The 14439-nt window shown below is 36.3% G+C and overlaps 2 protein-coding genes across 3 annotated transcripts in view; one reads left to right on the top strand and one right to left on the bottom strand.

The window, feature by feature from the left end:
• Positions 1-7776: 7776 nt before the first annotated feature.
• MDM1 (Mdm1 nuclear protein) overlaps positions 7777-14439 on the bottom strand; it is a 33481-nt gene continuing 26818 nt past the window's right edge. For both annotated transcript variants that reach the window (XM_077775275.1, XM_077775276.1), the window contains 3 exons: positions 12374-12626; positions 9828-9887; positions 7777-8537 (listed from right to left, as the gene is read on the bottom strand). In XM_077775275.1, the coding sequence (XP_077631401.1) occupies positions 8425-8537; positions 9828-9887; positions 12374-12626 (426 nt within the window). In that variant the 3' untranslated portion in view covers positions 7777-8424. The remainder of the gene's footprint in view (positions 8538-9827; positions 9888-12373; positions 12627-14439) is intronic.
• The window catches only part of RAP1B (RAP1B, member of RAS oncogene family), a 279529-nt gene continuing 275919 nt past the window's right edge, over positions 10830-14439 (top strand). The window contains exon 1 of the mRNA XM_077775277.1: positions 10830-10842. The gene's annotated coding sequence lies outside the window, so the exon portion shown is untranslated. The remainder of the gene's footprint in view (positions 10843-14439) is intronic.

Here is a 14439-nt window from a genome sequence, read left to right as displayed (position 1 = left end):
AAAATGCCATCAGCATTGGCAGATGCTTGAGGTCCAAAGTTACCAATGCACTGTGGTACCTCTATTAGGGTTGGCTCTCCCAGCCTCAGGCCACTGCCCAACTTCCTGTCTCATTAGCTAATTAAAACTTAAAATACAAAATCAAAATTATTTTTATTCCTCCCCATGTCCTTCATCTCCTTTAAAATAGTGTAATTTTGGAAAATAAAATAGAAAATAACTGTTACAATTATTGAACTCTATGTGCCAGCATTAAGTTGCTTCACATGCATGAAATTATTTCATTTGCACAAGAAGCATTTAAAACAACTTATTATCATCCCTATTATTAAGGGGACTATCCCTACCTACCCCTGTTTATGATAGTTTAACATACTATACTAGAACTCAGATAAATTAGGTAACCGGCCCAGGATAACACAGCTAACAAGAGGTAGAACCAAGATGTAGCCATCCTTTTACCTTACCCAAGAGTGAAATCTCTGCTTAAAATGAACATTGATGGGTATTTCTTTTTTTCCAGCTTCTCTGGCCTTCAGGTTGCTAAAGAGAATCTATTGTAGAAAGGCCTGTGAACACTGATTTGTTTGCCTAGGGAAAAATATGGTAACATACTCTAGCACATTTAACCATATATCATTATCATTTCTGGATGAGATGCCTTGCAGAGGCCAAGGAAAAGATGCATCCTCTTAGAATTAGTGCCTGGACCCATGGAAAACCAGAAGACAAAGATAGGGCAAATGTTCTTCCTTTTTTTTTTAATAGCAAGAGTGCACAAGTGGGGGGAGGGAGAGAGAGAGAAAGAAAGAGAGAGAGAATCTCAAGCAGGCTCCACACCCAGCACAGTCTGATGAAGGGCTTGATCCCACAACCATGAGATCAACACTTGAGCCAAAATCAGGAGTCAGACATTTAACAGACTGAGCCACCTAGGCATCCCAGAGCCAATGTTCTTTAAGGACGATTAGTATAGCAGAGAGAAAACTATACAAGATTTGTTATATTTTTATTTTACCCTTTGTGAACAACAACAAAAAAAAATGGCCGTAAATAACACACAGCAGTGTGCTGGTGTTATCATTAACACACATAACCACACATACCCTATTTTACTGTAATTTAGATGTATTCTTGTTTTTTGTTTTGTTTTGTTTTGCTATTAGCAACTAGGAAAGAGAGTTTAACAAAGGAAATCTGACACAGAAAAAGGGAACGGCTGGATGGCTATGCCGCTCTTAAGAGAAAAACAAGTGGAAGTTAGTTGTCCATTAAATTTGAAAATTTGAAAATCCATAAAGCATAAGTGGAAAATTATCTTTCTCCTTATATGGAATTAACAAAAAACAAATAGCTAAATGTCTAGTAGATTATTTTATAAATTGTAAACTATGACATGTTTAAATGGATTATTACCTAAGAAGACACTAAGATTAATGTATGCAATTTCATCTGTGCAGCTTTTGCATGCATTTTAATGAATGAATGAATGAACATATTCACTGAATTTGTAAAATAGGGAGAGTTATCAGATATTTTTCTAGGAGCTTCTCCAATCACAAGTATTCAGCTTCTGTATTTTATTTTTATTATATTATTATTTAAGTAATGACNCAAGTCTCTGGTACTCTATATTTTTATATCTCTCCCAACTATAAAAATAAATCTGCATACAATATCTTTTCCTGGCCCCCATATTTTGATTCTGAACGATGAAAGAAAGTGACAAGTTCTTAGGTTATCGACTCATGATGTTTTAAAGTCTTAGCAGCTATACTTCATAGTAATTAATATAAATGATCAGGCTAAGGTGTTTGTAATACCAGAGTGTATACTAATTTTTCAAAGTACTTTTTAAAAATTTTTTTTAAACTTTATTTTTGAGAGAGAAAGAGAGAACAGGGGAGGGGCAGAGAGAGAAGACACAGAATCAGAAACAGGCTCCAGGCTCTGAGCTACCAACCCAAAGCCCGACACAGGGCTTGAACACCCGAACTGTGAGATCATGACCCGAGCCGAATCATAACCCATAACCAACTCGGCACCCCTAAAAGCACTTTGAATGTTTCATCTTCACAAAATTACAGGTCATACCTTATCATGTTATTTGTTCTTTATGGAACCAAAAAAATGTGTGTTGTCATACAAACCTATTTTCAATTTTTTTTGCTTTGTCCAGAAACTTAACTGTTTTGACCTGAATGATTTTTTAACAAGAACATCAAATGCTAAGGTACTCACTGTGGGCAAGATCTTCCTGAGTTACATGCCCAAATTCTGACTGTAATTGAATTTATGAGTATAAAGTATTATGAATATTATTTTCCCATAATGTGTGGCATTTAGGTTAGTTTATATTTTCTTCTTGAAATTACAAAACTCTCAGTTTTATATCATCAATCTCTAAATAAAAAATAACTTGTAGCAAACATAGGAAATCTTTGATATTGGCCGGGTGTATTCATTTAGAGACCAACCTTGCCTATCTTTCCTTTCATCAGTAATTATCGTGGGTCCTTTATCTCTGCATTGTTTGAGTCATACCTGATACCATCTCCAATTCATGGTTACGTTAATACAGTGCATAGCTCAGGTAATTGATTCCACCTTGTAGAATTGCTGAGTCACAAGACTATAGTCAGTCTTTTTTTGCTTTACCACATAACGGAAACAGACAAATCATTTCAGCACCCCTGCCCTAAACTGCCTCTGTGTGAGCTGAATGTAGGTCATCACAGATAGGGCTTTGTGCCAGATGCCACAATTTCAGGATATATTGCCTCCTTCTAGATTTAAACTTAGCCTCTCTAAAACATTCCTGTCCACACACCTCCCCCCATCGCTTTAATGAAAATTTGCTTTCAACACAACAGAATGCCTCGAACATCTTAATTGGGGATATGAAACACCTTTAGAGACTTTAAGCCATGGAATCGTAAATCTTGCAGATGAGGGAACACAGGGTCCAAGAAGTTTAACTAGCTTTCTTGCTCAAGGTAGAGTTGGAATTTAACCATAGGTTACCATAACCCCATAGCCAGTGGCTCCGCAACTACCCGAATATCAGAATCACTAGGAAGATTATATATACTCTCAGGTCCTTTCTCTGGTAGTTCCATGGATGGAACATGGATATCTCCCTCTATAATCTATAATCTGCTATTTGTTGCTTATTTTTATTTTCTATGTGGACTTCAGCCAAGAAAGGAAACACACCAAAGTATTTTTATTTTTTTATTCAAGTATAATTAACATATAGTGTTATATTAGTTTCAGCTGTACAATACACAGTATGATTCAACAGTTCTATACATTTCTCGGTGCTCATCGCGATAAGGGTATTCTTAATCTCCTTTATTTCTTTCACCCCTCCCACAGCCCCCTCCCCTCCAGCAACCGCTCGTTTGTTCTATTTAAGGGTCTGTTTTCTTGTTTATCTCTCTTTTTTTCTATTTGTTCATTTGTTTCACTTCTTGAATTCCACATATGAGTGAAATACTGTGGTATTTGTCATTATAAACTAAGGAAGATGTGAATGGTTTATAGCCACTTCTTTTGGGCTGCTTCTTCCTTTTGAAGTAGAATGTTTTCTATCAGGTAAATGATATGGAAAAAAGTTAGAGACTGGGGTAGCGGTTGCAGTGGTGGGCTTGAAACTACCTCTGGTGGGTAAGTGGGGAGAAAGCCCTGATATATAGCATTGGCTGATTTCCATGGCATAAATACTTCCTCCAGAGCCAATTCGAACTACTGAAGACTCAACAACGTGCTCACAATATTTCTGACTCTTTAGCATTTGGCCCAAAAGCCAGCTCCAACATACTGATGGGTGTATAATAACAGGGAAAACTGAATGATTTTCCAACATTTCCCGGATCGTCCATTATGTGATTCAAATTGGTTACAATCTCCCTAAACATCACTCTATCTGTTGGCCTCATGCTCTGACTTCCAAAGGCACCTCGGTGTGCCCCAGTTCTCATCTCTCACTCAGTTTTTAGGACACACTCTGATATGGGTCTGGAGCATAATGAAGCCATGGATGGGACTAGTGGATGAAGCATTTAGTGAAAGAGGTGGAGACCATCTTTAGGATGATTACTCTTTCTCTCTTACCTACCTTATTAAACAGGGGTGTTACTATGAGGGGAGCTGCCCTCTGCCTGAGAGAGGCTGCTATTCTTAGTGGACCTTGCAGGGTCAAGAGGGAAATGAAACATGAAATAGGGTTATAGGAAGCCTGGCTCTCAACCTGAGAAGAAGAAAAACCTGGGTCTTTCTATGCCTCTACTTACCCTTGGAGAAAGACTCGTATAGTCAAATCAGAGTGCAGGATCAACATTAGCATGAGGTCTACTAGAACAAAGCTGAAGATACCCCCAGCCTGCTTTTTTTATTATAGTTTATCGTCAAGTTGGTTTCCATATAACACCCAGTGCTCATCCCAACAAGTGCCCTCCTCCATGTCCATTACCCCACTTCCCATCTCCCTCACCATCATCAATCCTCAGTTTGTTCTCAGTATTTAAGAGTCTCTTATGGTTTGCCTCCTTCCCTTTCCTTAACTTTTTTTCCCCTTCCACTCTCCTATGGTCCTCTATTAAGTTTCTCCTGTTCCACATATGAGTGAAAACATCTGGTACCTGTCTTTCTCTGCCCCCAGCCTGCCTTTAATCCATGAATTAAGCTAGAGGAATAGGCTGGCTTCTCACATGATCAGGCCTGGTGGAGCACAACCCTAATCAGTCCAATGATAGAGACTGTTCTTTTGCCGGGAGCAGCCTATGCACAGCTGACTCATCTTGGGAAAGTGAGTAATGATGGTAGTTTGACAAAGACCAAGCCCTGAGCACACTAACATGACTATCACCAACTCATGTAAAAGTAGAAAAAACATATTCCAAAACCAAGTGTTCATGATTCTAGGATTACTTTCCATTTTAGATAATTTATTCCTTTTGCAAGCTCCAGAAGTCAGGGTAAATATTTTTTGGGTGTCTACACCTACAGCAAAGGTAAGTAATCCATCCTTGAACATCCTGGGTTACTAACCATACCTCCGCTCTATAAAGGGCAAACTTGTTTTACATATTGACTCACTTTCATTCTGGTTGAATCTATTTGTACAATAGTTCAATGCCCACATACCTTTTTCCTGACCAGAAAGGTAGATACTTCATTGATCTTCTAAGATGGAAAAGGTAAAAAAGTAATTCCTAAATGAATCAACCAGAGAGAGAGGTGATCACAGTAGGACTCAAAATTTTAGCATAAATTCTCTAAAGTAGGCAGTACAGGTAGATTTCAAGTAAGAGTGCCCAGATTTAATTAACCAGCTATGAGGTCTTGGCCCAGTCATTTTATCTAACAGCACTTTCCCAACTGTAAAATGAAGATATTTATGCTTAAATATCATGATAATACTTCCTACCATGTACTAAGTATATTTCTCATGTTCTTTATCCTTAACCCTCAAAATCAGCTTTTAAAAGTTCTTAATACAGAGTTCAGACTCTTTTCAGAGATCCAGAGGTGATACCAGAAATGAACATGCAAAGCCTACCATATATGCGTATTTGTGCATTTTTATCTGAGTTCTCAACCAAGGACACATGAGAATCTCAGCATCTGGGTGAAGATGGGAGAAGGAACAGAGACACAGGTGTGTGCATTTTGGAAAAACCTTCCGTTGTGATTCTGATGTTTGCTCCCCAGTCTAGCTTGTGAATGCCAGTTTTAACAAAAAGACACCACCAGTTTAATATATTGATTTGCATGTGTACTCAAAGTAGAAGTTATATTAAGGATGAACAAGAACTGAATTACCCATTTTCCAGAGAAATGAGAGCATATATCCACACAAAAACTTGTAAATATTAATAGCAACTTTATTCATAATGTTCAAACTGCAAACAACCCAAAAGTCCACTAGTGGGTGAAATGGATTAAAAGGGAACATAAATGTCAAAACATAGAGGACTTTCAAAAACACGAATGAAAGCGATATAAAAGATGGCTCCATGTATACACAATTCTTGCAAACTATCCTGACAGAGCAGATTAGCAATCCACCTTGGGATCAGAGGGGGGAGGGAAGGATTGAACTGCAGAGCGAAATGAAATTTTTAGGACGATGGAATCATAATAATGTATCTCGGGTGGTTTCACAGATGTATGTATTCTTTCCAAACGCATTGAGCTGTATATGTTTAATAATTGCTGCTTATTGTACATAGAAGTATGCCATAATAAAATTGATTTAAGGGGCACCTGGGTGGCTCAGTCGGTTAAGCATCCGACTTCGGCTCAGGTCATGATCTCGCGGTCTGTGGGTTCGACCCCTGCGTCGGGCTCTGTGCTGACAGCTCACAGCCTGCAGCCTGTTTCAGATTCTATGTCTCCCTCTCTCTCTCTCTGCCCTTCCCTGTTCATGCTCTGTCTCTCTCGGTCTCTCAAAAATAAATGTTACAAAAATAAATTGATTTAAAACTTGAATTAACAATGCCAGCTCCTCAATACCAGCAAATCTCATGGAATATTTCTCATGTAACTAAAACTATTTACCCATCAACTCAAATGCCTGTCCATTAAGCTGGTCAGTACAAGTGATGCAACAGGACTAATCTCTCAACACTATTCTCTCCCCACAGCCACTGTGTAGGGCTTTTAAGAGGCAGTCAGCAGAATACTACAATGCTAAATTGTCACCCAGACTGGGGTAATGAACTCAGCCTCATGAGAACCATACCTTAATCCATCTAATATCTGATAGAGCAACTTCATGTGCTGTGACTTATTCCAACAGGTGTACCCATATTTTACAATCTGTAGCTTAGGGAAGATACACCGTGTTACATACATACACATTCCCTGCAAGCTAGCTACCATCCCTTTCTTTACTGTAGCTGTCATTCATTGAAAACTCTATCCTAACCAATCAAACTAAGCCACTTTTGAGGAAGAAGATGACAATACCTCTAGGCTTCCAGAGACACAGTACATTCCAAATTTATTTTACAGCTAATATGCCTCAGTACATGTGTATAGAAGCCAAATGACTGTGTTCTAAAATCAATTTACACATTAATTTCTAACTTTTATTTCTATCTTTAGTGCCTTAAAAAACTTTTTTATCAAACTATTTTAAAGCCAGTGAGATGTAGGCAAATATGTGTATAACCAATTATTTATAGCCCCATAATGTAAGATCCTTCATAAACTTATTGTGAATCAAGGATTTGCAAAAGCACTTTTGACCAAGTTAATACTTTAAAACAGACTGTTCACTTGTTTCCTAACCAACACGCATGAACATTTCATATATTTTACCTTCAGTAACTTCTATGTATGTAGTCTTGTATACATCACATGTCATATTTATGAAACTCATATTTTTTAGAAAATTAGATTTATCATGATTTGCAAGATTAAGAGTAGGAAAACAAAACATGTCCTATATATGAAGAATAGTCAAAGGGTATGTGTTAAATTTTTGAAAATGAGTCTGCCTTGCAAATCCTGTATTTTTCCTATATTCATAGAAAATTAGTGTGGACACAGTTTTGTTGCATTTGGACAGCTGCAAAAGAAGTAAAACATTTAGTTAACTTGTTATGAGTAAAATGTTTCTAAAAGGCAATTATTTATTACATGTAATAACTTTCTGGAGAAGCCAAACACTTGAAACACTTTAAACAAAAAGAATTAAAATACTTGATTAATTTTTATTTCAAAATGTCTACAAAGTTTTAACTTTCCATTATACAAATAATTTTTCAAAATTGAGACATTATTCAAATGTAAGCCAAAGTCCTTATACAAATAGAATCCACACAAAGATCAAAAATATACATATTCTCTCAGCAAACTTTGTTACATAAATAAGAAAAATATATACAGCTCATATTTGCAATTTAAAGTACAATTGTCTTAACACTGCAACCACATACAGAAGGTACTAAAATAAAAAGAAATACTACAGCAAAAGTTACAGGAAGAACAAATTCATCTTCGGACATCTACAAATTATAAAGATACACATAGTCAATAATCAAGGAACATATACTTCACACTTAGATCTTAATTTTTACTTCATTTTGTTTATTTTTTAGAATATCCTCTGGATAGGTAAAATTCACAATTTTACCAACTACCCTTGATTCAAAATGTAGAACATGTGAAGAAATCTATGTCTTTGTACCTTGGGATAGGTGTCAAAAGAATTCTTTAAGTTGAATTTGTATGAACCAGTGTTAAAATTCTCCAAGCAAACTGAACTGGCTATTGAAACTCCAACAATTCTTTAAGTAGGAAATGTTGGGGGCAAAATCCAAATACTTTAAAAGTCTTAACAGAGTAAAGTGATAAATTATGCTAACAGTTTCCTAGATTGTTAGGCAACTCAGCTAGCATATATATGGTTAATTATGTGTTGCCCCAGAAATTCTCCTTCCTTTTCTGAGCTCGTGCCAGAGTCTGAAAAGCCCGGAGACTAGAAGCTGCGGAGCGAGCAGAAATCTCAGATAATCTGTCTTCGTCTGCAGTGAAAAAAGCATAATCAGAAAATACCTCTCATATAAACGCTATGTTTTATAACATGAACAGAAAATTAAAAGCATCAAGCTTTGTGATGTCAATATCGACTGTCAGAAAAAACTATTAAAATATAAGATATTAACACCTTCAGGATAGTTCCCCATAATTTCCCAAGTATACCATATTGAGAATTCAAACATTTAAATGTTAAATGAGCACTATTTCCTTCCTGAAATCTCACAATGACATGACCTAAACACGTGGCCTGTGATTCCAGTATTACCTGGAAACAATTCATCATCATACTGGCCTGCCCTACTTTAAAAAGCACAGCTCTTCTGAGCAAAAAGCTTTTTTAAGCTTTTTAAAAACAAAATGCCATACCTTAACACCATACTTAACGTCACATTTCCTAAATAATCTCACGTAATGTCTTACTTTAATATGCTACCCCTTCCTTATTACAGAAATTCCTCATTCTGAGTAATATAATTACAAGTAAATATATTGCAAGGTTATTTGTAAATGCTATTCTTCCACTGAGAAGAAAACAGAACTGGATTCAAAGTATCCAGATATTTACATGTCAAAACATAATAACTTGATTTCTGGCTCATTGAATTCTGAAAAAAGTCCCAAGTTTGTTAAGAGGAGAGAAAAATCTACAACATGAAAATCTTCAATAAGTTCTTGTGGGAACTTCTATAAAATTTAATTCAAATTTATTTTCAAATCCAAAATTTGTAAATTCAGTAATTTCATACATCTTAGAATGAATTAAAATAATACTTTTGATTTTTCACATCAGGAATTCAAAATTCCTTCTGCCACTATTAGAAGCAAATGAATTTGTCAGAGTGTATACAACAAAAGAAAAAAAGTTCATTTGCCCTAATTGTATTTTTTTGTGAGAACTGAAAATTGATAATTGAAAATCGAGCATTTAAAAAAAAGATACATATAATGCTAGACTGAATTCCTGAGCCCACAGCTAGCCAGGATGGAATAAAAGAAAGAGTACTGACCTCAGGTGTGATGTGAGGCACACTCACTGATATATTGTTTGTCCTAAAAAATTTTTTTCAAGATTTTAGGGCCCAGTTTATTCATTTGTAAATGGAGATAACTTTACCCCCCCTTCACAGGGTTTCATGAATCTAATAAAATAATATCTGTATAAGTACTTTGTAAACTTTAAAGTGTTAACCCAATTTTAAAATCATGATACTACTATAAACTACCATACAATAAAACCTCATACTTTGTCTTATGTTATTTCACTACTGAAATACCTTCATCATTAAAGACTTCATGCTGAGGCAGCTGGAAGTTGTTCATCTTTGTTTTTCCCACTTTAAAAAAAAAGTCAGAAAAATTATCCTTCAAAGCCACATAATAGTGTATTTTATTTATAAAGAAAATCTTAGTGAAAGATGATCAACATTTTTATTGATTTTATATCTTTAATAGAAATTATTATCAATGGGCCATTCACTAATCTATAATGTGCTTAGCAAATATGTAAACAAGCAATGGAAAATGCCTAGAATTCTTTTCAATAATAATATTGATCTAACTGTAAGGCTTCTGTTTAAAGATGGGAAATGGACTATACACATTTACAAGAATGACGTGAAACCCACAGGTCAAAGAAAATACAGACAAGAAAATAACAAAATTTTGGAAATGGGAAAGCAAACAGAAAAGCAGTGAGTATAGGCGGCACTTGCATGGCTCAGTGGGTTAAGTATCTGACTCTTGATTTTGGCTCAGGTCATGGTCTCACAATTGTTAGACAGAGCCCCAAGTCAAGCTCTGCACTAGGCGTGAAAACTGTTTAAGATTCTCTCTCTCCCTCTCTCCTTCTAAAAAAAAAAAAGAGAGAGAGAGAGTTTAGGAAAGCAGTGAGTGTGAGTGTATTACCATCAAATCTAAGCTGAATCCTAAGTCACCAAAGGAAGGCATCCTAGAGGCAACCAATTTGTTCTCTTAACCTGGCTCAGGTTTAGGAGTACTAAGCACCCCTGAAAGTTGGAGTGAAGGTAAGCCCGAACCAGGAAACTGGTTGAAGTCTTTTACAAAACAATTAGACTGCCAAATCTTTCCACAGCTGAGTAACTGCCCTTTCTCCCCGGAGAGGAGTGGAGGTTTCCTCTCTAGAGATTTATCAGAGCTGCTCTGACTGAAGAACACCATATGGGCAGGCATACCATATTCAAAACAGAGGAATTATACATATCATTTATTGTTTTTTTTAAATAATTTTTAAAATTTATTTCTAGGAGAGAGAGAGAGTGACAGCGTGAGCAGGAGAGGGTCACAGAGAGAGGGAGATACAGACTCTGAAATAGGCTCCAGGCTCTGAGCTGGCAGTCAGCACAGAGCCTGACGCGGGGCTTGAACCCATGAACCGCGAGATCATGACCTAAGAGAAAGTCGGACGCTTAAATGACTAAGCCACCCAGGCGCCCCTCATTTATCTTTTCAAAGAGATAAAACATGATATCTATAAAATAAGAACAAAATGCTGTATAAATGAATATACAGTTAAAAAAATTCTTAGAAATTAAAAAAATATAGCAAAAACTTTTTTTTTTTAATTTTTTTTTTTAATGTTTTATTTCTAGGAGAGAGACAGCATGAGTAGGGGAGGGTCAGAGAGAGAGGGAGTCACAGACTCTGAAACAGGCTCCAGGCTCTGAGCTGGCAGTCAGCACAGAGCCCGACGCGGGGCTCGAACCCACGAACCGTGAGATCATGACCTAAGCGAAAGTCGGAAGCTTAACCAACTAAGCCACCCAGGCGCCCCGCAAAAACTTTTTAAGACACAGAAATAGGAATGGAAAATAAATAGTAACCCTCTCAAATTAAAATGAAAAGATACAGATGGAAAATAGGAAAGGTAAGATAAGAAAATAAGATCATGTTCAACATGTCCAACATTGGAATAAGAGAGGAATGTCAGAAAAAGAGGAATAAGCATATGGAGGGGAAGAAACTACTGATGAAGTAACTCAAGAAAGTCAGGAACCAAGGTCCCCAACTGAAAAAGTTGACTGAGTACTAGCAAAACAAAGACACCTGCTGTAAAATTTCAGAGCATTAAGAGTAAAATTTAATTAAATTTTAAGGGGGGAAAAACCACATGATCAAAAATAAAAAGTGCACTGGGGCGCCTGGGCGGCTCGGTTGGTTGGGCATCTGAATTCAGCTCAGGTTGTGATCTCACGGTTTGCGGGTTTGAGCCCCGTGTCGGGCTCTGTGCTGACAGCTCAGAGCCTGGAGCCTGCTTCAGATTCTGTGTCTCCCTCTCTCTGCCCCTCTCCCACACTCCTCTCTCCCTGTCTCTCATCTCTCTCTCAAAGATAAATAACCATTTTTAAAACTTTTTAGTAAAATAAAATAAAAAGAGCATTAAGGCTTATCAACAGTCAAAGTGGAAGCTAGAAAAGAGCACAGCGATGCCTAATAAAACTATCGGAAAATAACAGTTTGAATGATTGAACTGTACATCTAGGCGATGTTTGGCAATGTCCGAACACATGCCTAGTCGTCATGCCTGGAGAAAAGGTGCCACTGACATCTAGTAGGTTGCCTATTTGTAGAAAGGAAAGAACTTGAAAGAAACCTCACAGTTTTACAAAAGTCCTGGGATTGCCGCACAGCTTAATGTTCCAAAGATGAGATGGGACTTTTCCCATTTAAAGAAATGTGTTACATTAACTAAAAAATCCTAGATAACATAAGTTATTAACATACAGTACATACTTACGCCTTTGTACCTATGAGGATAATATTTTCATTTTAAAAGACAAAATATTAAATCCCAAATAATTACCATTATGCTGAAATTCTGGATCTCTGAGGGAGCCCTGAATTCGACGCGAGGGATGCCAGCAGGATGGAGCACGGGGTGGGGAAGGAGACTGCCCAGTTGCGTTTGCTGGATATTCTGGAAGTTTTGAAACTGGAAGAGCTACCCCAGCAGGTTTGAGGATATTGATTTCAGAATCTTCCCTCAAAGGCAAGGGATCAACTGTTTTTATGCCAGCAGCTGGAGAAGTCAGGAGGGCTATAGCGCGACTTTCTTTCTAAGTGACAAAAAGAAAAAAAAAAAAAAGAAAAAAGAAAAAGATACATATATGTGTCTGTATATATAGAAGTAAACCAAATCTTTAAACACACAAAAAATATAACCACAAAAGCAGGAGAAATTATAGAAAAAAAACTATGTAACCTCCATGTGAGGAAGACTTTTATATGCCTAACAATATTGGTAAACATATTTAGCTATATAAAAATATATAAACATTAAAAAAATTTTAATCACAAATTTGAGGAAAATATACAACCTATACATTGACAATGAATTATCATTGCTACATAATTCTTTAAAAGTAGTAAGAAAAAGGTAATTAAAAAGCATAAAAAGGATATATATAAGCAATTCATCTAGACATAACTTATAAATAGCAAAAATACCCTACCCACTAGTAATGCACTAATTTTTCACTTACCACATTACAAAAATTAATTTTTTTTTGTCAAAAACTCACTATAATACCTGGTGCTGACAAGGCTATGGAAACAATGACACTCTCCTAGAGCGCTAGGAGCATAATCTTCCCAGGGAGTGGGCAAAACATAGAAAAAGCCTTAAAATTTTGTGTTCTTTGGTCACTCAGTATACTTGGAGAGTATTTACACAAAAAGAGATAAGATGAACAAAAATGTAGCTGAAGGATGGATTTCTTTACAGCTTTTTTTCAAAACAGAAAAATTAAGAAATAACCATAGGCCTCTAGTTTAACAAAACAGCTTTCAATAATCAACAGTCTGCATAACTATATGTTGCCTATCAGTTTGCTATTAAAAATTAGATTTTATCAGGGAAATACAAATCAAAACCACAATGAGATACCACCTCACACCTGTCAGAATGGCTAACATTAACAAGTCAGGCAACAACAGATGTTGACAAGGATGCAGAGAAAGAGGAACCCTTTTGCACAGTTGGTGGGAATGCAAACTGGTGCAGCCACTCTGGAAAACAGTTCCTCAAAATGTTAAAAATAGAAATACCCTATGACCAAGTAATTGCAGTACTAGGTATTTATCCAAGGGATACAGGTGTGCTGTTTCAAAGGGACACATGCACACCAATGTTTACAGCAGCACTATCAACAACAGCCAAAGTATGGAAAGAGCCCAAATGTTCAACAATGGATGAACGGATAAAGAAGATGTGGTATACATATACAATGGAGTATTACTAGGCATTCAAAAAGAATGAAATCTTGCCATTTGCAGCTACGTGGATGGAACTGGAGGTTATTATGCTAAGCGAAATTAGTCAGAGAAAGACAAATATCATATGATTTCACTCCTATGAGGACTTTAAGATACAAAACAGATGAACATAAGGGAAGCTAAAATAATATGAAAACAGGGAAGGGGACAAAAACATAAAAGACTCCTAAATATAGAGAAACAGAGGGTTACTAGAGGGGTTGTGGGAAGGGGGATGGGTGAAATAGGTAAGAGGCATTAGGGAATCTACTCTTGAAATCATTGTTGCACTACATGCTAACTAACCTGGATGTAAATTTTAAAAAATTAATTTAAAAAGTTTATAGGCATAAAAAACTAGATTTTAATATTTACTGATATGTAAATAAGTTAACAGTTCATTGCCAAGTGAGAGTAAAATAGATTATGAAATCTTACCTACAGCATGATAAACAAATACACTATATATCTAAAGAACTCAAAAATTCAATATGGCTGCCCCTGAACAGGAGATGGAACACCACTGATTTTCTTTTTAGCTGGTCAGTATCTTCTCTTTTCCACAATGATAATGTATCATTATGTTAAAAATCCTTGTATAATTATCCTTATTAG

The sequence above is a fragment of the Crocuta crocuta genome, unplaced genomic scaffold (assembly GCF_008692635.1).
Source record: "Crocuta crocuta isolate KB4526 unplaced genomic scaffold, BGI_CrCroc_1.0 scaffold97, whole genome shotgun sequence".
Taxonomy (NCBI): Eukaryota; Metazoa; Chordata; class Mammalia; order Carnivora; family Hyaenidae; genus Crocuta; species Crocuta crocuta.
Note: the sequence above shows the minus strand (reverse complement) of the source record. Positions and strands in the feature narration are given on the sequence as shown.